This window comes from Equus caballus, chromosome 24, assembly GCF_041296265.1.
Source record: "Equus caballus isolate H_3958 breed thoroughbred chromosome 24, TB-T2T, whole genome shotgun sequence".
Taxonomy (NCBI): Eukaryota; Metazoa; Chordata; class Mammalia; order Perissodactyla; family Equidae; genus Equus; species Equus caballus.
In genome coordinates, this window is record NC_091707.1 from 38,712,278 (window position 1) to 38,736,819 (window position 24,542).

Here is a 24,542-nt window from a genome sequence, read left to right on the forward strand (position 1 = left end):
TTTCCATTTTACAAATGAGGAAATTGAGGAATAGAAAACCTACGTGATTTTATCTGAGCAGGGTCCCAGGGAGCAGTCACTACTGGTGCTCAAACTACTTTCTGTGACTTCTGATTGTGGTCATGGGCTCTTTTTCAAAACCCATGATACAGTCAACTGTCTTACCTAGTTGTAGGTAAGTTGTAGGTAATTGCCTTGCCTAGTTGTACAGAAGTGAAAGGATGTGCAGAGAGAGAGTTGCAAGTTGAATTTGCACTACAGAGTAAGAGAAAATGTGGAGTGATAGAATCCAAACTCTTGGGGTTTTGCTAGGAAAAAAACTGATCATGCTTATTTGCTGCAGACCAGCTCAGTTCAAACTACAGGCAGTCTTGCAGGAACTAGACTGGCTTATAATTGTTCTCCATGAGCATCTGCCTGGCAGAGTTTTGCAAATGGAGGATATTTTAGTAATACTCATGAAATGAAATCCATTGATCCCATTCTCCTGTTCCCTCTTAGAGGTTCCATACACTTAGAAAAGTTGGGGCCAGCCCGGTGGTGTAGCGCTTAAGTTCGCACGTTCTGCTTCTCGGCGGCCTGGGGTTCGCCAGTTTGGATCCCAAGTGCAGAAATGGCACCACTTGGCAAGCCATGCTGTGGCAGGTGTCCCACATATAAATTAGAAGAAGATGGGCACAGATGTGAGCTCAGGGCCAGTCTTCCTCAGCAAAAAGAGGATTGGCAGCAGATGTTAGCTCAGGGCTAATCTTCCTCAAAAAAAAAAGAAAGAAAGAAAACTCTATTTGCTGTGGACAAATTGTTTGTCACAGATTCAGAAGTCTCTGAGACAGCTGCTCCCCTTGCAGAGGAGGATTAAGTCAGGGACGTCAGCCCACACCCAAACTCACTTGCTTATGGCACATTTGGGGCTCTGAGTGCATGTCCACCTAGGACAGCTGTCACCACCTCACCAGATCTCTGAGCCACCATCAGCTATGAAGGGTCAATGAAACTTAAAAAGAGATAAGATTAAACTGAACTATATCAGGTTATTTATTTAAGTGCATATGTGTAGCAAGAGCCCAGCTCCAGAAGGAAAGTATTTTTTTCACCAAATGCTTTCGTCCCTCTCTTGCAGTGAAATTACAGACAACCCTTACATGACTTCAATCCCTGCAAACGCTTTTCAGGGACTGTGCAATGAAACATTGACAGTGTGAGTATTACCAGTTCCACTACTGCCAACAACTGAATTTTTATTTGGGCCATTGTCATATTTTCACAGGTCACCCAAGAACCATACCACCTTATAGTATGTGCTCTGTAGTCTACCAAGGGTCGCACATAGTTAAATAAGAGTATTGCCTTATAGTATGGTACTCTGTAGAAGACGAAATGGTTTAGGTGACAAGACAAGAGTATTCCCTTATAGAAATGGTCAGCACACTTTATCTGTAAAGGGCCATTTAGGTTTTATAGACCACCTGGCCTGTGTGGCAACTGCTCAACTCTGCCATTTTAGGGCATTGAATATATAATACATCAGCTCATGAGCATGGCTATGTTCCAATAAAACTTTATTTACAAAAACAGGCAGTGGGCCAGATTTGGCCTACAGGCCTTTTGATATACTATTCTGTATTCTAGTATCTCCCTTGTGCAGAGGAAGAACCTGGGGTTAAAACTAATTTAAGTGACTTTCCGAAGGTCACTGAGTTAGACAATGGTGCTGCTGAGGGCTTTTCACACTCTCTGCACTCACACGTTCACTCCGTCATCACAAACCATTATCCAGCTCCTATAAAGGGATAATGAATAGAAAACATAGTGCTGCTCTACAGCATCATTTTTCCAGAGTTGGAATGGGTTCTGCTCTTTATGTTCAAAAGGAGATGCTTTATCAGGGAAATTCACAAAATGTTCTAATGGAGAAGATCTAATAGAGGTATAAAAGATAAGCTAATTCTCCAAACTGGTAGAGAATTCCCCTCTCTCGTGGAATTAGCCACAAAGTAGAGTTGGGGCTACATCCAAAGGATCCCTTCCTCTAGTTTCAGCATCACTAGCCAAGTTCAGGCCTCGTGGGTTCTTTGCTTGGATTGTCACCCAGCATCTGTTCTCTGGTCATACTACAGTCCAGGGGTTCTTTATCATATACAAACCTGAGTGAATTATTCCCCAGCAAAAGTGATCCAAGCTTCCACATAATTCTTCTCTGGGGCTATTTCCATGCCATTCTAAGTCTATCAGTCTAGGCCGTCTGAAGCTATCTCAACCTCTGGGACTCTAACTACAGCAAAGCATTTCAGTTCATTTTTCTCCTAGAACCCTGGGGAGAGCTCTCTTGAAAAGACAAAGACTCCTTCTCAGCTATCATTTCATTTGACAATACAACAAAGACCTGGGTCTTAGCCTGCTCAGTCCCAAACCTCAAGGCCATTTACCTCCTCTGTAAGGGTTTCCATTGTGCCATTTATCACTCATTGTACATAAACTCCATTCTCAGTTTCTTTACAGAATATTACCTTCACCTTTTGGCGTATTTTTCTAAGGACCCCATATCCCAAGCAGACCTCTAGGTGAGAGGTGCTCTTTGTTCCATACCTAGCATGGGACCCAGGAGGCATCTGATAAACATCTGAGTGAAGGAACCTCATCTTTCCAGAAATCTGGAGGTGGGAGTGGCATGGGTTATCCATTGTCTTTTCAGATGTTTATTTCAACATTCCCGAAAAAGTCCTTGCTTCTTTGAAGCTCATGCTCAAAAAGCTAGAAACATGAAAGGATATGTGTCCAACAGCAGAATTTGTATCCATATTCCTGGTAGGATAGTTTGAATTAAAGTTTGCAACCCTTTTTCTTTCTTTCTTCACTGTTTTTTTCTTCCTTTACTGTTTTCCCTTTTTAAGGCCTATTTGTCCAATAAGAGTTTTATTTAATCTCTGAAATGTAATTCCAACAAAGAAAATTTTTATTGTCTAAGACTCTCAACAGAGTTTGGGAAAATAGAAATACCAAATGTATAATTCTCACATCTTCATAAAAGAACTCTAGTTCAGGAAAAATTAACTTTTCCAGCAGAGTTTCCCAGCCTCTGGGCCTAGCATCACTGTGCATTGCAATCCTCCCCCAGGACACCTTAGTAGCTGGAATTAAACTCATTGTGTAATTATTTAAAACAAAGCAAAACCAAAACCAAACAAACATTACCTCTCAGTTCTCTGCAACTACATAGGATAAATTCAATTTTCAGTGTACTCCTTTTAACACAGTTGTCTCATAAGTGTCCCTCACTGTGTTAAACATTTATCATATTTTTACAGATAAGGAAACTGAGGATAATAGAAGTTGAGAAATTCTCGGGATCATCTAAAGTCTCTTGTGTGCTTCTTAATGCGTTACCAGAGTTCACAGGTGGTGAACTAGGTGGCTTTCAGAGTTCCTCTACAATTGCCACTAGCCGTGCCTGATTGTGGTCTTGGCTGCCTTCTCTTATCTCTTCCCAGTAGCCCCCAATAACTCCCATACATTTCCATAAGTTCCCATGGCTGGGGCTTCTTCTCCTGCCAAAATGCCATATGCTTTTGGTGGGTGGGAAAAATCTCTTTTGAGGTCAGAAATCCTGATTCCCAACAGCTCTGCATCAAGGTGGCTTTGAGACGTCACCGCCACATCTCAGTCTCAGTAACTTGACTAGGAAATAAAGGAGATACTTCATTCTGGAATCATTGTATGAATGAGTTAGTTGCAGAAACAGCAACAAGTTAAAACATTAAAATTTCCACAAAAGGCCTGGTCTATCTACTTTCTTAGATTTGTCATGGAAGTTCAATTTAATTCAACCCAGAAGCATTAAGGATTTAATCTATGATAAGCCTTGAGGATAAAAATATGGATAAAATACAATGTGAAATAACATTTTAAGTAGAAAAATATAAAACCTATGCATTCATGTGAATAATGTCTTTTAAAGTGTTCATCTTAAGGAGCTACAGTTATTCCTCCATTGTTGACTTTGGGTTAACTATTACCTGAAATCCCTGTTTTTTGAGTACATGTGGAACGTTTTTTAAAAGTCCTTAATGGTGGTAAATCTTTGTTCCTCAGAGTGAATCTGCTTCTGAGAAACAGCTTAAAGTTACTAGGAGCTAAGTCTGGGGAGTGGGGATTCAAACTGGGAAATACTATCCTATGTCCCAAACAAGACATATTGTAAAGTTTTCTTGTGGAGCTTGTATGTGGGACCTGAGAACATTTGTTCCCATTTCTGACACTGAAGAAATGAAGTCCAACCTTCAGAAGAAGGCCAGCACCACCTCTTATAGGTCACTGATTTCTCCTCTCTCTGTTGATTGTAGGAAACTATACAACAATGGCTTTACTTCAATCCAAGGACATGCTTTCAATGGGACAAAGCTGGATGCTGTGTAAGTCAAGGGTAGTTATGGAAACCGCAATCCTCTCCCACACTCCCACTGCCAAGAAAGACCATCCACTGAGTCAGAATTCTTCTAGAGATAGGTTCTACCAGAGCATTCCTCAACCCCAGAGTTAGTATGACCAAGACTTGAGGATGATGTTAAGGAACTTGGCAAGAGCCAACTTAGTGGACATTTCATTAACTCCAATTCTAAATCCCAAAGTTTTTTTCCTCAATAAAATGGAGAACCACGGTGTTACCTTCAGTTAGCTTGTAGGAGCATGTGTATGTAAATATTCTTCCAGTAGGTATATGAAGTAAAAATGTGTCTTTAATTAACTTCAAAGCTGTTCAGAAAGTAAGGTTTTTCTTTTAGCTTTTTTCTGACACATTTTCAGGAAAGCTGTCAGTTGATATTTGATTCACTCAGAAATAGCTGAGAAGCCATACCCAACTTTTGCCTTCCCCCTAAATAAATAATGCCAGGAGGAAGAGGTTGGCAAAAAGATAGCCATTGACACGGGTTTCTGTCTTTGTTGTGCTTTTCAATTACGCATTTGTGGTCCCAGTATCTACACCAGGGCATAAGTGTGTCTAAGAGCCATCCTGGTGTACCTTTTAACCTAATATCTAATAACTGAAAAATAGCTTTAGTCAAGTCTACTTCTCACACCATGGTGGACCAGTTAATTTGTAGGGCCCTCCTACTACAAACAACTAGATCATACATTTAAAAAAATACATTTTATGCCATAGCTCCAAGAGAGGGAAATAAAACAAACTAACAAACAAGGAGCTGAAAACAAAGTGGTGGGTGCTTACAGAGGGTGGAGTTCCCACAGGGGCAGCTGCGAACATCAGTGGTGCCAGGAGACCAGGCTTTAGCATAGTGAGAAGGCAGGGGAAGTGATGGAGACCTGAGACTCCTGGATTAATCCAGGGAACCTGGACGAGAGCTGGAGTGGTACTATGCTTGTAGTACCTCCTGACTCCTGGCAGAAATACATGCAAACGTCGACGGAGGAAAGAATCCCAGTGCAGGCTCCCAGATTTTTTAAAGATTAAAATCAAAAATGACACACAGGAGAAGAAAAAACCACCATGGGTAAGAGTCAGCTGAAGCAACAAACCACAGATTTGTATTTGATTTGCTTTATAACACTTTATTGAGTATTTTTTAAATAACAATTATTATTTTTCAATTCTAGAACTTCTATTTGCTTTTAAAAAAATTTGCTTGCTCATTTTTGACAGTCTAGTTGCTTACTCATGTTTTTGTGATTCCATCTTTTTTTTCCCCTTTAAACATTTAATACATAGTCATTTTATATTCCAGAAATGATTATTGGAAAATCTGAAGGTCCATGGTTCTAGATCTGTTGTGTCGTACGGTGCTTCACAAAATTTGTTTTTTTGAGATTTACAATGCAGAATCTGATTAAGTAGATCTGGGGTGAGCCCCAGATTCCGCATTTCTAACAAGCTCCCAGGAGATGCTGATGCTGCTTGTCCATTGACCACCCTTTAGCAGGGTGAGGTAAATAACCTGCACAACCATGTGCAGGGGCCCTGGATGTGAAAAAACACACATGTAGATTAAATGATGCTCTGGTTCAGGGATTAGGTAGTAGGTTCTGATGTTATTCTATTTTTAAAGAATAAATGCAAATAAGTTTTCAAGTCATTATACCTAAGCATGGCTTTCTCAGTTCCTTTTGAAATGAGGTCTCACTCTTTTCCAGGCTTTGGGTTCCCAGTAGTCTTTATCAAATGAAAAGTTGGAGTACCTTTTTCTAGATTGTCTAGTTGTGGGCTCATTCAGGCTGATAGTAGTCATTTTCTAAAATATATAATTATACAGGAAGTCTAAAAAAGATTCAATAATGTAACACGAATACTTCTACATCAAATTTATTTACAGTATTGGAAAGACCCTACTTCCATATTAACGTTATCACAGAAATCTCACACCATCCTTCATTTATTTTTCAATATATTTATTGAACACCTACAATGAGCCAGGTACCATGCTATTCACTGGTGATACAAAGATGAATGGGAGCAATGTGCTGCCTGCCCACACTGAACACACATTCCAGTGGGGTCAACTTGAGGGCAGCAATATTAATGGTCAATGTACATTAGGGAGAAATGTACCTAATCCAAATATGTATTTCAGATTGAAAATATCTGAAAACATTAAATAGCCAATAACATTGGCCTCCCTGCTTGGAGAAATAAGCTTGATTTTCCCTAGATTTATCGTGTCTTTTAAATGATTAGCATTCGGTTTTAATATTACATAAATCTAACCAAATATTTTCCTCTTTGATTCAACTATTCCTAGCAAGCCATGACCCTTAGGGACATGATCTTCCCAATTCAAATTTTCAATGAATGAAGTAGGGAATTGGGACCTCTTAAAATAACTAAGACAGTTTGTAGATATTCAGGTATAAAGATTTCAGAAGACTGTCACACTGTTCTAGACACTGAGGGTGTGAAGATGTTAACATTAAGACAACAGAGAACTACATTAGCAAGGACAGCGGAAGGGACAATAAAGCAACTTTCAACCAGAGCTGATTCAGAGCTTCTAAATTCGGTGTGTCCTGCTGATTCTTGCCTGAATCAAAACTACAAAGGACCAGAAACCAACATTAGATATAGGATAATTCACTTCTAAAACTTTTATTTTTGCACAAGCAAAAGATTTTAAAGCCAAAGATTAGGATTTATGCTTTAAATTATTTGCTTCTTTATCCTGCCATATTTAGGCATTGGAAGATATCACCCTCCATCACTCTCAGTTATCATTTTTTGACAGAGACTTTGAGTATAAAATTCAGACTTTAAGGTCTCCAGATCATGGTTCTCAATATTGGCTGCAAGTTGGAATCACTTGAAGAGATTTGGAGGCACTGATGCCTAGGTGTTACCACCAGACCTTCTGGTTTAATTGGTCTGAGTGTACCAGAGCATGGGGATTTAAAAATTTCCCCCTGTGAATCCAATGTAAAGGAAAAGTCAAGAACTGCTGCTGTTATCAATCTTCTTGTCCAATAGTCACATTTTACCTATGAGCAGAATGAAGCCCAAAGTGAACACGTGGCTTTGTTTTTTTTTAACATGGCTTTTAAAATTTGATAGAGCTATCAAGTGGCCAAGCCAAAGCTGGGCCTGGATCCCCTGGTTCAAGACTCTTTTCCCTGTGCCCTGCTGGGATTCATTGTTGCTGACTTACCAGCCACCACCAAGGCTTGGACACCCAACTCCTCTGCCCACTATTGCCTCTTTCCTAGCCCAGGAGAATGTTTGCACTCTTAGCTCAGTCTAGTAAAGGCGCAAAATACAGAAGCTAAAATATCTTGCAGCTGGGAAGAGTGGACTCATGTGAGAGAAAGGAGGCCACTCAAGACTCAAGGCACAACCAGTAGAAGTTTCAGGGAACAATCAGACCAAGCAACGGTCTCATTGTCAGCGAGAACCTGACTTTACTGATGCAGCAAGGTCACCAACTCAGTGAGCTTCCAAATGAGCTCTGATCGGGGGACACGTTGATGGAAAGCATGGGATGGTAAAATGTGATTAAATTCAAAGAACTGGAGGTGAAGTTAGGCCGTGTTTGCTATCTTGCTTCAAACATCTCACAGCTGCTCATAATTGGCCTTTTGGTCATGTTTAGAGAGCTCCACAAAGACTTCAAGAGATTTCCAAAGTGAATCTCTGTAATCAGGAGACTACTGTGCTAAGTGGATCTCAGTGTAACTCTAGTAGCCGATTATTTTAGGGCTTTGGTCATAAAATCAGCCACAGATTATCAAAGGAGTTTAGAGACATTTTCTATTGAAAAGATGGAAAAACTAACAAGGGAATAATAATTTCTATCCTGGCTTCTCCCCAGCTTCTGTGGTAAGAGAAGAGATGGGCGAGAAAGCATTTCCCAAATTATGTTCCTTGAACTCTCTTTCCATGGCAAGTTAATGGGTGTTACTCTTTAAAAGCTATTCGTGACCTTAGAAAGTTAAACAAAAGTATACAGGTGGACTTCTCTGGTCTTTTAATAGAACAATCTGAATTACTAGTATCCAAGAGGGGGATATAGTGTGCAGAGTTTCCCAGGGAGCTCTTGGTTCCAGGAGCCTCTCTCTGAGATGGTGTTCCACAGAACACTTTTTGGGGAATGCTAATCAAAAGAATCTTTTAATACACCACCTTGTTGGGAGGCAGTTAAATTTAACAAGGTTTGTTCTAGAGGTGGCCTGTGGAGAATCAAAAAGTTAATAAGAGTTTCAGATCACCTAGTGGTCTTCTGAAATTAAACCTATGAAAAGATTATGTAAGGAGACTCTCTCTACCTTCCCACCAACTTTCTTCTCAGACCATACCATGGGCTCTGTGAAAGGCTCAGCTGATGGCAGAGTTATTCTGTTGCAGACAATGGATTTTACTTCACTGGTTCCCTGAATTATAGTCTGTTCTAGTCACTGTAACTATCCTTGAAATACAGGAAAGAAATCAGTGCACCATTTTCACTATACTTTCTTGATATTTTTATGTAAAATATTAAAGTTATTTGGAAGAGTTTAACAAATGTGGGAAATATTTCTTAATTGAGAATCATTTGCTTCTTGATTTTTAATAGTCTAGATCAGAAATCAGCAAACTTTTTCTGGAAAGGACCAGATAGCAAATATTTTGGGCTTTGTGGGCCATAGGATCTCAGTTGCAGTTATTCAACTCTGCCATTGTAGTGAGAAAGCAGCCACAGACAATGCATAACAAATGAGTATGGCTGTGTTCCAGTAAAACTTTATTTACAAAAAACAAGTGGCAAGCAGGATTTGACCAACGGTGATAGTATGTGGATCTCTGGTCTAGATGAAGGTATTACATGAGGATGACCATTGTGTGATGAAATATGTATTGTATTTCTCCTAATTCCTGGTAAAGGGCAAGCATGGTATCTGATAACCAGTTAATATCCAAAATATAAAAAGAACTCATACAACTCAGTACCAAAAAGCAAACAATCCGATTAAAAAATGGGAAGAGGATGTGAATAAACATTTTTCCAAAGAAGACATACAAATGGCCAACAGGTACATGAAAAGATGCTCAACATCACTAATCATCAGGAAAATGCAAATCGAAACCACAATGAGATGTCACCTCACTGGGATAGCTATTATCAAAAAGATAAGAAAGAACAAGTGTTGGCAAGGATGTGGACAAAAGGGAACACTTGTGCATTGTTAGTGGGAATGTAAATTGGTGCAGCCACCATGAAGAACAGTATGGAGATTCCTCAAAAAATTAAAAATAGAACTACCATATGATCCAGCAATTCTACTTCTAGGTATTTATCCAAAGAAAATGAAAACATTAATTTGAAAAGATATATACACTCATACAATGAAATGATATATATTCATTGCAGCATTATTTACAATAGCCAAGATATGGAAGCAACCTAAGTGTTAATCGATGGTAAATGGGTAAAGAAAAATGTGGTGTGTGTGTGTGTGTATATATATATATATGTATACACGCACACACACACAATGGAATACTATTCAGCCATTAAAAAGAATGAAGTCTTGCCTTTTGCAACAACAGGGATGGACCTTGAGGGCATTATGCTAAGTGAAATAAGTCAGAGAGAGAAAGACAAATACATATGATCTCACATGTAGAATTTAAAAAATGAAACAAAACAAAAAACCAAGTTCATAGATACAGAGAACAGATTGGCAGTTGCCAGAGGTGGGGGAAGGAGGGTGGGTGAAATGGGTGAAGGAAGTCAAAAAGTAAAAACTTCCGGTTATAAAATAGATACATCAGGGGGGATGTGATGTACAGCATGGTGACTATCGTTAATAATACCGTATCGCTTGTTTGAAAGTGGCTAAGAGAATAAATCTGACAAGTCCTCATCACACACACTCACAAATTTTGTAACTATGTATGGTGTTTGATGTTAACTAGACCTACTGTGGTGATCATTTCACAATATATACAAATATCAGATCATTATGTTGTACGCATGAAACTAATATAATATTACGTCACTTATACCTCAGTTTAAAAAATCATTAATAAAAAGACAGCATGGGATAAAGATAAGAAGTATCTGGATAAAAATATTTTACAGTTTGAAAGTTCAGATCCAATCATAATAGAAAACAAAGATCTTTTTTCCCCATCAGTATTTTGAATCCAAACTTGAACCTCTGCTTCTGTTATAAAACAATGTTCCGTCTGTTCATCATTCTATCCTAATAGTTGATGGAAAATTATTTTTTCTTAGATTTAAGCACTTCAGTAAAAGATAGATAAATCTAAGGTAAAAGCAAGATGATGGTCATGATAAGGAGCGGTGGGACTAGAGGAAGATAAAGGTTGAGCTGTAGATAGAGAAAACAAAGGTCAAGTTTCCATGGTAATAATAAAATAGTATTCACACTTTGAGATTTTAACATAGGACTGTTGCCTCTGGTCTCAATGCTAATTGTGATTTTAAACTAATGTAACACGTCAGTATCTTATAATGATCCTAATAGTGCTCAAAGATTGCGTATAGCATGTTAGCAATTTGGTCAATTCCCCAGAAGTATGTTCAAATATCTTTAGGTTATAATTTAGATAATGTGTCATCTAAAAGAGCAATTATTCCTCATCATCCACCTCGTGCCAATTTACTAAAGTTAGCAGATTTGACCTCATTTAGACCTACTTCTTTAGTGTATGATTGCAGTCAAGTTGGACAAGTTCCACATTGAGAACAAGCACTGATGCCTCAGCAGCAGTTGGGTAATTAGTTAAAAGTTCATGAAAATTATGGCAGATGTGTGAAGCACATGGTCCTGTGATTTCACATGGAACCAAGCACACTGTCATCACTCAGATGTGAAATTAATAATAATACAAGCATCCCTTGCTCAACAGAAGTTGAACTGCTCTCAGTTGCAAGTAAAGTCACAGATTCATTCTCTGGAACCTCTGTTCCATCCTCTCTTTCCACACAATCTGGTGTGGGGATATATTGCTTATTTAGAATGTCTAATTCTCTGTATTGTATTTGCTACTGTCAAGCTCTAGTAACTAGCTACTATCTGACAGTAAATATTTGGGCAGGGAGAAAAAATACGATTTTAATGTGCTGAGAACGTACCGAAACACTAATCACTAGGAACAGAGAAATCAACACAATTCATCTGCTAATTAGCATCACACATTAGCCGATTAGAAGCAAAACACCGCAGCTTGGAGCACTGGGAAGATGACGATAGAGAAGATTATAGGAGTAAGCAGGCTATTATTTCTCACGGAGTAAGTATTTGAACAGCTTGTAGGATATGCTCCAAGGCTGGCTTTTACTGCTGCCTCTGGAAAACTTGAGCATTTTCTCACCTGTGACTGTTTACAGACAGGTGTCCTGATTTCTGCTACCAAAAGGATTTCCATGGAGCAATGAGGGTTGGGCAAGGCTTCCTCTTAATCTTTCAAATAGCCAAAGCTATGAGAGGGAAACACGGTTCCCCACAGAAGTGTTCCCATGAGAGTCTCACAACATAAATAGGTGACAGCCCAAGTTTCCCCTACAGGGATGATGCAAAACCAGCTCCATCTTGGAGCTGAAATGTACCTTAAAACTCCCCCAGAGAGCAAAGCTCAGCAGCACCCACAACTTTCTTTGCCACAGTGACATCCTCCTCCCTCTGACATAGGTCACTTCCTCATCTAAACATAATATAGAAGGTGCCTCCAGCTATGAGTTACCTAGCAACTGAACTTTCATTTATTCATCCAGCATGTTTTTACTGAACGGCTGCTATGTGCCAAAAATGAGTCCAATGGGGAAGGATGTGAGCCATAATATTCTATCTAGCATAATGAGTTCATCAATTGGATCTTCTTCCCCAACTCTTTCCTGACCATCTTCATTTTTCTGACCACATTGTTCTTCCTTAACTGTGAGGTACACGGCACTAAAATGAGGGCAGGACTTCTTAATTCCCCTCCCCGCTCTGAAAGAGCTGACAGATCTTTTCTAGGACGAACTTCATTTCTTCCACTAAGTTCTCAAAGGAGCATAAGTCCTCCAGTGAAAAGGTGTTGAACATAAACATGTAGCAGTGGCTGTATTATTTTTTAAGGTGATACCAGTTCTTTTCTCATACGTCCTTCCCAGGATTTGTACTTTAGAAATCCTGACTTTCAGAAGTCTTTCTTTTCACCTCTAACTCTAAGACTTTCTACTCTCTTTTAAGTTCACAGCATCCTTTCAAGAGATATTTTAAATGATCACACACCCCCTATAAAATAAGAATTGTCTGGAGTAAGTTACCCATATAGCCTACCAAGATTTGTGACTGATTTACCCAAGCTAGTTTAGAGAATGTGGATTCCAGAGGAACCAGGATAAGTCACAGTCAAGGAATCAGTTTAACTAGACTGACATTCCCAGTAAACATTTGATAAATGGGGCTGATGGAAGCACTTTCTTCCTGGATATTAAGGCTTCTGTGGATGTGTTTCTCCATCCCATCCCACTACCTTCAGAGGGAAGGTAGGATCCTTAATCTGAACGCAAGGATAAAATCTTCCTGCATTATGACAAACTTTGACAATAAGGCAGTCCTCCAAACTGCTAAAGGCAGAGTGACGGTTTCATTTTTAAGCACCTAATTATCTCTAAGTGATAAAGTACCCAAACAACCTTGTTGGTTTTAGAGAGCACGGCCTCCCCCAAGACTCAGTTCATCTCCGTTCAAGTTGGCTGCGCCCTCTCTCCATCCTCCTTCTCCCCTCCTGGACTCTGGCTGGCTTTCCCAGTTTCAAATCTTCTGCAGCTTTTCTGGTAAACTGCAATGCTTATCAACCAGCCTCCTTATCCTTGGGGGCGTATTGAATATCAGATGAAAACACTGTAGAATTGGACAAGCAATTATTTAGTTTTATAATAATTTCTAATGATTAGAGCAAGCCGATTTTCACTTGCAGCAGTCAGAGATGAGGAAAAACTGAGATGAGCTCACCAGTCCTTACTTGATTTTCAGCAGACTGGGAACAGAATGTGATCTGCAAGTTGCATGGTCCAAAGAATACAAAAAGAAACGCAAGCCAATGCAGCATTTACGCTAAGCTTAGTTGTCTTTTTACAAAATCATGCTGGTCAAGATCTCTCCAGTTGTTGTTTCTTCAAAGTGGCTCTTGCCTGTTCTAGCTACCACTGACCAAAGGAATTCCCAGGACACAGTGGGTTCAAGGAGAGTCATACAATGATCAAATGAAGTCTGTGGTTGAGAGCCTTACATGATAGCCATTCATCCAGACGGCACAGATTGGCTGCAATAGCACCTTAGTTGGGTCTTTGCATATATATGAGATTAACTGACCCCCTCCATTTCAGATTTAACAGTGCCCTGGAAGCTTGGTGTCCAGCCACTGCCTGAGGAGGCCATGTCTGAGCCAACCCCTCATGGCATTTTTTAACAAGTTGCCTTGTCACTGCCATCAAGAAAGTCAATTGGCCACCACACCATATGCTGAGTCTTCTATTCTTTCATTCTCCTATTTTTTCCTTAAAGCAATCACGTGTCACCTTAAAAGTTTAGCATCACCCACCTCACTATTTTTGAGGAGAGGTGCATTGATTCTTTTATTCATTCATAGGTAGTTCTCAACCTCAATTTAAGAAAAAAAGGGAAAAAATTACAAAATTTATACCAATTTATGAGACCTCATTGTGTGGAGTTGTAGTACTTATTTGTCATTTGGTTAATCCCTCATCCTGTCCAGGAGGGGGAGACTTCATTGGTGGTTGGTAAAACTTTTTGCTCCAACTGCTCCGAGGAAGACCCATCTCTGGCTCCAAGGCCGCCCTCTCTTATTCTAGGTAAGTTCTATTCTCTACAAAAGACTGGAGAGGAGCAGAGCTGCTGGACCAGGAGAGGCCGAGGGCAGGATCCATGTGGAAGCACTGTTCCTGCCTTTGCCTTCTGAACAGCAACAGAGGATGCTTCCCCTCAGGTTAGCCCAAATGAAGCCACCCTCCCTCTCCCTGTCTCAGATTCAGAGAAAGAGAGGAATAGCCAATTAACCAAGGAGACGTTTCTTGTGGACTCTAGAGAAAGAATCTTGACTGCAAGTCCTCACGTCACACTATTATTATCAACCATTATCCTTCAGAATTTGCCATTATGAGGAGCAAATGCCATGAATAGAATGATGGAAACATCCATATCTAAGTAGACCTCTCAAACTCTCTGCTGTATTCACTTTTTATCAACAGATGACCATTTACGAACTCTTAAATTGACTAGGCTATGTGGTGAGTTAATCTAAACATGTGCAAACTGAGATCATTTATAACAAGGATATATATGTGCTTTGTTTCTTTTTAGGTAATTTTTGTTCTCTAAAAAAGCTAGGGGGAAAAAAGCCAGTTTCAAAATCCTTGGAAGCTTTTATCCACTTGGAGATAATTTTATGTTTCAGAATCACTTTGTGACTTAAATTGCTTCAAAAATATTTTACCCTCAAATGCCCAATGTGTTTTCAAAATGGAAAGATCAACGTGCCCATCAAACCCCTTCATGAAGGGTATACTCTAATCTTATCTGCGTAACCTGTCCCCCTAAAATAGGATTATCAGAGAAAATACAAGCCGCCCAATTAAATTTGAATTTCAGATAAACAACCAATAACTTTTTAGTATAAGAATGTTTCAAAAATTGTATGCAGAATACTTACACTAAAAAATTATTCATTGTTTACCTGGGCATCCTGTATTTTATTTGCTAAATCTGGCAACCCTGCCTCGAAGAGAAGTTGTGAATCTCTGACAGTCCCTATCACCACTCACCAACTTCATTCCATTCCTAATTTAAGCCTAGTCTTCAAAAATAAATGGGACTATTGACTATTGCCCAATATTGAGAAACAAAGTTGGTATTGAAGAGGATTGAAAAATACAGTTGCCTTGCCAGGTAGATAGGGAATTAGGCAACTTTTATAAAATCTAGGTATGCAAACTAGATCATAAACAGGCTCACTTTCAAAGACTTCTGCTGTAATTAATGTATATAAACCTTGCACAATTGAAACCTAGAATGTTTTGAGTGCTTCAGCCATAAGAAGGTAAGGTGTTTTCCAAATTCTTAAAAAGCAGTTAATAGCTAGGGAGACCATGCTCACATTTTATTTTGGTATTCGTATTAATTTCCTTAATCTCACCTAATCTTCTTTCTCTCTCTCTCTAGTTACCTGAACAAGAATAAATACCTGACAGTTATTGACAAAGATGCATTTGGAGGAGTATACAGTGGACCAACTTTGCTGTGAGTAAGACATACAAAAGAATATTTCAGTCCTTTTTAAATTTAATTTATTTTTTTTGGAAGGGGGGCACTAAGAGGAGCAGCTGACGCTCATGGGTAAGGAATGTTGTTGTCTGGATAAAGGCTTCTGCTAGTACTTTTCTGCCAAGTTGTATAGGCTACTGCTTAGAAAACAGTCCTTGTTCGTTGAGACTCAGAAGGCCCCATGCTCCACTGCACCATCCTGATGCTTGAGCAGGCAGTCATCTTGGTGTGGACGTTCTTGGAAGCCCTCTTTTGGAAAAAAGACAGAAATTTTTGAGCAGCTGCTGTTGGCAAAATTCTGAGACACAAGGTCTACAAATAAGTGGAAAGAACCCTAGTCTTTGCAGAGAAAATGGTATATGAATATGTATTGCCTTGCACAAAGAAGGAAGACTGTAAATGGTAATTCGATTCATACCTGGAAGAACTTATCATCATTGGGGAAGATGGGATGTAAACATTTTCAAAAACAGCATGGAAAAAAGTACCTATTTGTGCATTTCCTCTGATTTACACCTCCACGTGCAGTCAGTGATCAAGTTCTGTCAGTGCTGTCTCCCTCAAGGCTTGTTATCAGCACTGTCTTCTCCATCCCCTTGGTTTGGCCTAGTTTAGAATCTCATCTTTGAGCATCTGTTCAAGTCCTTGCCAAAGTGGAACACAACACCCCAGGAGAAGCGCAAGACAATTAGGAAAGGCAAAAAGAAATTAGAGGTCTATTTATACTTATGTTTTTAAAAAGTAGAATAAATTAAGTTTTACTAATATTTTATATACAGATGACCACTGTCCCTCAGGTATCAGGCAATGGATGCATCCCAAGGGAACGGTGGGTGATCCAGTCTCAAGGACTTAAGATCCTCACTCCTTCACTTTTAACAATTTTACTTCACTTTTAGACTGAATGCACTCGATGAGGTGGGTTTATGGCCTTATTTTCTTAACACATAGGCTCCGTATAAGAGGACATAGTTAAGCTGAAAATCTACTGTACCATAACAGGGTTCATTGTTAACTAGAAAAAATATTTAAAGGTATTATGCATTTTTCTTTTTACAAAAAGACAAATTTTTTTAAAGTATTGACCTTTTATATGATTTTTTTTTAACCTGGAAGATATTTTTTAAAGATATCTTTAACTGTTCCTTCAAGATAAAGGTGATATATCACTAACAAATAAGGAAAGTTGTTGCTTTTCTAAAGAAATCTGTGCTGTGGAAAGAGTCTTTAGAAACAGGTATCTGGAAACATTTCCATGTTATGTGATTTTCCTGGTGAAAATGTTGGATGGATGTCACTTATAAAAATCCTGTCTTGTTAAAATGAGAAATTGAATTTTAACCTGTTTTAAAATCTTTCAAATTAAGAGTGGCAAAGGGTTTAAAATCATTATGTACAAAATATGAAAATGAAGCACCTTCAGATCAGATTGCAAAAACAACTGATTGACATCCGAGAATAGGAATTTCAATACAAACATGCATTTAATTACTGAATTGGATTGAAAGATGATAATCTTAATTTAATAAGTAGAGCCAAGCCTGCCCTATTCCACTTGGAACCATCTATCTTTGTGAGGTAACTTTTTCAATTGACAGCCGTTGAAACCAAAACCAAAATAAACTGAACCAGAAGCAGACATCTGGACAGCTATATCAGAAAGGGTTAAATAACAATTTTCAAAATTAGTGAAGTATATTTAATAACACTGTTTTCACTTTAGTGAAGTATTTTTTAGATATTATTTATTTATTTTCATCTTATCCTTTTAAAATATATGCTTAGTGTGTTTTATAATGTATATAATGTAGTATTGCAGTAATATGTGTATAGAGCTCATAAATATACATATGTTAGAAATGTATACTCAAACACTTTTTACTTATAAATACATAAAATTGAAAGAATTTGAAGATCAGTGGTGTAGACCAGAACCACTCAAAGTGCGGGTCCTTTACAAGGTGAAGAGCTAGTCTCAGATTGTACATCAAAGCACAGTTTCCTTTGTGGAGAAAGTCTCCCCATGAGAGCAAAGTTGGCCAAACTAAACAGAGTGCTTAGTGAAGTAGCTGGCTTACATTTCAGCAGAAGCTTCTTACCTTATCAAGAACTGGTAAGAAACAGTTAGCCAATGGGCACTACGCTTTGAGTAGCACAAGTCTAGATGGCAAGTCTCCAAATCTCCCCTTGCCTTCCATCTTGGTCCCTTTAACCACAACATCCACAAAGCTCTGTGTGTTCAAATGCAAATAGAATCTTAAAACCCAATGCTGGTCTCCCATTCCCCTCAGGATAAAGACCTTAGTGTGGTACACAAGGCCCTGCTATAATTTTCAACTTTTCTCTAACACCACTATACACCCCTAACCAGTGATCCATCCATATTCAACATTTTAGCTCCCCTCTTGCTCCAACCTACTTATATAGCTGTGCTAAACTCTTGCTTTTCCTACTGCTTGGAAACCCTACCACAACCTTATCTGTCTGATGAGCACTACTACCATTTTGACATTCAAGTAAAGATCTCCTCTCTGAAGTCATTCTTGGCCTTCCTTCTCCTTAGGGAAAGATGACAATTTCTTCCTCTATTCCCCACCACCTCTATGTATGCATCTCATGGCACCAGTAACATGTTTCTGCCTTTATCTCTAGGCACTCCTAGAGAGCAGGGGCTATGTCTGTTTCATTTCTACAGTTCTAGTTCATATTACAATGGCTGAAACACAGTACTAGTTTAACAAATGTTTGCGAAATTAATACAGTATACAATAAATATTTGAATCACACTTCGGTAAATGCTATAGTATTTAAATAGCAGTCACATTTTAAAGATAATACAGCATGTTGTCCTTAAGGGAGAGTGTCCATTTCTACTTCTTTGGAAGTGGTAAATTAAACTACCTATTTTTTTGTGCTGCTTAAAAGTTGTTTTGATAGTCTTGGTAAGATTTTTTTACAAGACTCTCTAACCAAGTTAAGACAGGTGTGCAACTGCTTGAAAATGCCCTTCCTGCTTGCTAGAGGCATGCTCGATTATGAAAAGTGGACTAAATTCGGAGCTAGACCTGGAGGAGTTGATTCCTGGCTCCATCTCTAATTGTGAGACCCAAGCCTCAGTTTTCTTATTTGTCAAAACACAGTAACTAGAAGTAGTGAAGCTAAAATAAGAAAATAAATCTAAAGCACTGAGTATCTGCTTAGTAATGTTAAATATTATGATTACCTCCACTTCTTCCTGTCTCTTGACACTTCATTATTCTTGTCTTTCTTAACCGCTCTGATCACTCTTCCTGATTTCTCTCTAGAACTCCCTGCCCCAGTATTTCAATGGGGCTCAGTCCTGGGCGTTGGCTCTATCTCCTCTATATCTTCTCCTTTGGTTAAATCATTTGCTCTCAAATATTACGAGAATACAAATGATTTCTAAACTTCAGCTTTCAGACCTTCATTCTTATTTAGCCATCAAGCCTGCCTGAAAGTCCCTCACTCCTCCTTCATTCCTGCCAGTTCCCATCAGTTTCATTAAACTCTTCCCACCAACCTTTGAAAACGTACAGCAAACATTGACTAAGCACTTGCTAAACTCTAGACTCTTCATGAGGAGCTTTCAACAGGAGAGGGTCACTCATTGGAAGGCTGGTCAGGGAAAGCCTCATTGAGAAGGCGACAACTGGGAAAAGACCTGAAAGTCACAAAGGAGCAAGTTATGTGGCTATTTGAAGAAAGAACATTCTAGACAAGTGCAAAGAGCTTAATGTGAGGGAAAACCTGGTATGTTTGAGGGATAGTAAGGAGGCCGCTGTAGCTCAAGCAGAGTGAACTAAATTAAAAAAAAAAAAAAGCAGGAGTTGTAGTCAAAAGATAATGGGATGGGGAGAGCAACTTGTGGATGGCCTTAGAGGTCATTGTGAAATCTTTGATTTGCTCTTAGATAGAGGGGAGCCACTGGAGCTTTTTGAATATAGAAGTGCCATGATGTGACTTATGTTTTAACAGGGTCACACTGGCTGTTGTGTTGAGAATAGACTGTAGGGGACCAAGCAGGAAGATTACTTAGAAATATATCAAAATAATGTAGGCAGGAGATGATAGCAGCTTGTACCAAGGTAATAGCAGTGGAGATGATAAGAAATAGTCATATTCTGACTGTATTTTTAAGGTAAAGCCAACATAATGTGCTGATAAATGTGTATAGGGAATGAGGAAAAGAGAAGAATCAAGGACAACAGCCAGGGTTTGGTCCTGAGCAGCTAGACAAATGAGATCATCATTTCCTGAAACAGAGAAGACTGTAGGAGGAGTTTGTATGAGGGGGAAGAACAGTTTGAGGGACCTGTACACATCCAAGCAGGCAGTGATATGTATGGATGTGAAAGTTACGATAGAGATTCCCAGACCCAAGGATCCCCAGACCTTTGGGGGAAGCTGTAGACATGAAAAACAGAGAGGAGAACTTTAAAGGAATAGAGACAACACAAGAAACAGAAGAAAACTTTAGTAAAACGTTATAACAAATATCCTCAGAGAGATAATGTTTTACATCCATAAAATAATTCCTTATATAAGAATATTAAGAAAACAAGAAAGAGCTCTTGACTCCTAGAATAAAACATAGGGAAAAAGCTCCTTGACATTCATCTTGGCAATGATTTTTTGGGTAGGACACCAAAACCACAAGCAACAAAAGCAAAGATAAACAAGTGGGACTACATCAAACTACAAAGCTTCTGCACAGCAAAGGAAACCATCAAGAAAATGAAAAGGCAACTTATAGAAGGGGAGAAAATATTTGCAAATCATATATCTGATAAAGGGTTAATATCCAAAATATACAAGGAACTCATACAACTCAACAGCAAAATACTCCCCAAATAATCAAATTAAAAAATGAGCAAAGGACCTGAATAGACATTTTACTAAAGAAGACAAATGGCACACAGGTACTTGAAAAGGTGCTCAACATCACTAATCATCAGGAAAATGCAAATCAAAACCACACACCTGTTAAAATGGCTAGCATCAAAAAGACAAGAGAAAACAAGTGTTGACAAGGATGTGGAGAAAAGGGAAACCTTGTGTACTGTTGGTTGGAATGTAAATTAGCACAGCCATTATAGAAAATGATATGGAAGTTCCTTAAAAAATTAAAATTAAAACTACCCTATGATCCAGCAATTCCACTTCTGGGTATTTATCCAAAGGAAAGAAACCATTTATCTTGAAGACGTATCCACACTCCCATGTTCATTGCAGCATTATTCACAATAACTAAGGCATGGAAACAACCTGAGTGTTCATTTGATGAATGTATGGACAAAGAAAAACATGGATAAAGAAAAAAGATAAAGAAAATATTATTCAGCCATGAGAAATCCTGCCATTTGCGACAACATGGCTGAATCTTAAGGACAGTATGCTAAGTGAAATAAGTTAGGCAACAAAAGACAAATGCTGTATGGTCTCACTTATATGAGGAACCTAAAAAGCCAAACTCATAGAAACGGAGTAGATTGGTGGTTTCCAGGGTCTGGGGGTTCGGGGAAATGGAGAAATGTTAGTCAAAGAGTACAAAAATTCCAGTTATAAGATGAATAAGTTCTGTGGATCTAATGTACAGCATGGTGACTATAGTTGATAATATTGTACTGTATACCTGAAAGTTGCTAGGAGAGTAGATCTTAAATGTTCTCACCACCAAAAAAAAAGAAGCAGCAGTAACTATGTGAGGTGATGGATGTGTTAACTAACCTTATTGTGTTAATCATTTCACAATATATACATATAGCAAATCATCACATTGTACACCTTAAACTTACACAATGTTATATATCAATTATATCTCAATCAAGCTGCAGAGAAAAGAAAGAACTCTTGGAAATTAAAAATATGATAGCTTAAACAAAAAAAATTAGGAAATTTTCAAAAATATAGTGGAAAACATTTCCCAGAAAAGAAAACACACAAAAAAAGATGGAATAGAGGAGAGAAAAGATAAGAAAATTAGAAGTTCAAACTAGGTGGTCCAACATCCAAGTAACAAAGTTTTAGGAGGAGCAAATAAAACAAAAAAGAAAATTGTGGGAGAAGATTGCCTATAAATGAAGGAAATGAGTTTTTAGAATAAAAATTCCCACAAAGAACTCACATAAATGAAAAGAAGCTCATGGAAGTACATCATAAGATATGGAAACTGTGATAAAGAGAATATTCTAGAACCTTCTAAAGAGAAAAATCATGTTACTCATGAAGGCTGGAGTCCTGTGAATGCCATCAGTCGTCTTAGCAGTAACACTGAGAGACAGAAGATGATAAGGTACATCCTTCTAGTTTTGAGGGAAAGTGATTTCCAATCTATCTAGGATGAAGGTAAAATAAAGACATTCCCAGTCATGCAAAATCTCAAAAACGTGATTTCCCATTCACCTTTTCTTGGAGATAGACCAAGAAAGAGAAAAATGAGGAATTCAGAAACAAAGATCTACACTGGAAAGAAGCAAATGGAATTCCCAGGATGACGAAAAAGGGAAGTCCTGGGAATCTCGAGACAAAGACATCTACATCAGAGCTGAAGGAGGGCTTCAAGAGAAAGTTCTAGAAATAAAAAGGGACTGATAGATTATCTGACATGATTGACTGTATGAAAAACTGGCTTGAGAGGTGTTCTACAGAACTGTAAAGCATGTGGCAAGACTTAGCAAGAGGTCCATTCAAACCAAGATACGTAAATAAAAAAAGAGAGACAGACATTTCATGAAGAAGCAAAAAAAGTTCCGTAAGAAAGGAAATCACAATGTGAAGAATTGTGATAACCAAAGTACTAAATATGGGTTTAACTAAATATGTCCTAAAACTATTTCAGGAGAGTCGAGGAGGTGTCAGGAGGATGTATGTTTGGGGTAATGAAGACAACTAAATCCTTATCTTCTATGATAGGGAGTCAGTCCTGAGGGTGTCAATTGAAAACCAATAAATCAAGAAATATTTACAGTTATGGAAAGGATATCAAAAGTTGAAAGTGGTTGCAAATGAACTATAAAAAAGCAAACAACCCAATCGAAAAGTAGGCAAAGGAGATGAACAGACATTTTTCCAAAGAAGATATACAGATGGTCAATAAACACATGAAAAGATGTTCAACATCACTAACCATCAGGGAAACGCAAATCAAAACTACACTAAGATACCACCTTACGCCTGTTAAAATGGTTGTAATCACTAAGACTAAAAATAACAAATGTTGGAGAGGGTGTGGAGAGAAGGGAACCCTCACACACTGCTGGTAGGAATGCAAACTGGTGCAGCCATTATGGAAAACAGTATGGAGATTCCTCAGAAAACTAAAAATTGAACTACCATATGACCCAGCTATCCCACTACTGGGTATCTACCCAAACAATTTGAAATCAACAATCCAAAGTAACATACGCACCCCTATGTTCATTGCAGCACTATTCACACTAGCCAAGACATGGAAACAATCCAAGTGCCCATCGACTGATGATTGCATAAAGAAGATGTGGTATACATATATAATGGAATACTACTCAGCCAGAAAAAAAGACAAATTCATCCCATTTGCAATAACATGGAAGGACCTAGAGGGAATTATGCTAAGCGAAATAAGGCAGAGTGAGAAAGACAAACACCAGACGATTTCACTCACATGTGGAATATAAACAAGTACTGGGACAAAGAAAACAGTTCAGTGGTTACCAGGGGAAGAGGGGTGAGGGGTGGGTACAGGGGGTGAAGGGGAGCACTTACGTGGTGACAGATAAGAAATAATGTACAACTGAAATCTCACATTGATGTAAACTATTATGAACTCAATAAAAAAAACGTTGAAAGTGGTTGCTTCTCGGGCATCAGAAAGAGACTGCAAGGAGAGGCTGCACACGAGTCTGCTGTTTGTATTATCAAGCTTCCAGTGTAATTTGCTTTTTAAAAACTGCTTAAATTTGCTTTTTGAAAAATTTCCTTTTTAAAAAAAAGCTTTTTAAAAAAATTTTTAAAAATATTTTTTAATTTTAAAAAAATCAAATTTTTTTTAAAAAGCCACAAAGCATAGGAAGAGAAGACAATGGAGATAGCAGCATTTGAGGCCAGTAGGAGGAAAGTAAGAAACGAACAAAGAAAAGTCCAGTTTCATTCGTCAAATTCCAAGCACAGTTGTCTTAAAATGCATATTAACTAATCGTGCATGCCCTTGTCATCACTCTAATGCGTGTCTTGAGCTTTTGTCAAAATCTTCATTACTTTATTTCCCACATACCTTCTACCCATAATTAGATTTTAAGATCCTGGAGGAAATGGACTATGTCTTAGACTTTTTGTAAATCTCCCACTTCAAAAGAGAAGACAGCAAGTACTCAATAAATATTTGATAAGTTGTAACTGAATATCAAATAGCCATGGTTTGGTTGTGTTTTGGTATAAAAGTGAATCTTGGAAAATCTTAAACTCTATCTAAAGAGAAGAGAATTGGGTGGTATATATATTTCTGCCTCATAAAGGTATTTGTGAAAGAATAGAGTCATCTCTAACAGTCGACGAAAACTGTCAAACTTGCCCACTTAGTTTACCATCTTTTGTCAAGGTCATTTCTCGGAAAAGAATCTAATTCAGAACAGGCGAAACATCTAAAGTGCGATCTATTCTCTGATCTCTGCTATTTTCTTTAAAAGCCTTTTTAATTTAGTCTGGGAGTTTAATAAGAGTTTTTACTTATTCATTTTTAATCAAGATATGCAATCTCATTTTCCATTTTTATA

General features: G+C 38.3%; 1 protein-coding gene across 2 annotated transcripts in view; it reads left to right on the top strand.

Moving 5' to 3' along the window:
• TSHR (thyroid stimulating hormone receptor) overlaps positions 1-24,542 on the top strand; it is a 152,533-nt gene that overhangs the window by 105,101 nt on the left and 22,890 nt on the right. For both annotated transcript variants that reach the window (XM_070249370.1, XM_070249371.1), the window contains 3 exons: positions 1,121-1,198; positions 4,341-4,409; positions 15,670-15,747. In XM_070249370.1, coding sequence (XP_070105471.1) covers positions 1,121-1,198; positions 4,341-4,409; positions 15,670-15,747 — 225 coding nt within the window. The remainder of the gene's footprint in view (positions 1-1,120; positions 1,199-4,340; positions 4,410-15,669; positions 15,748-24,542) is intronic.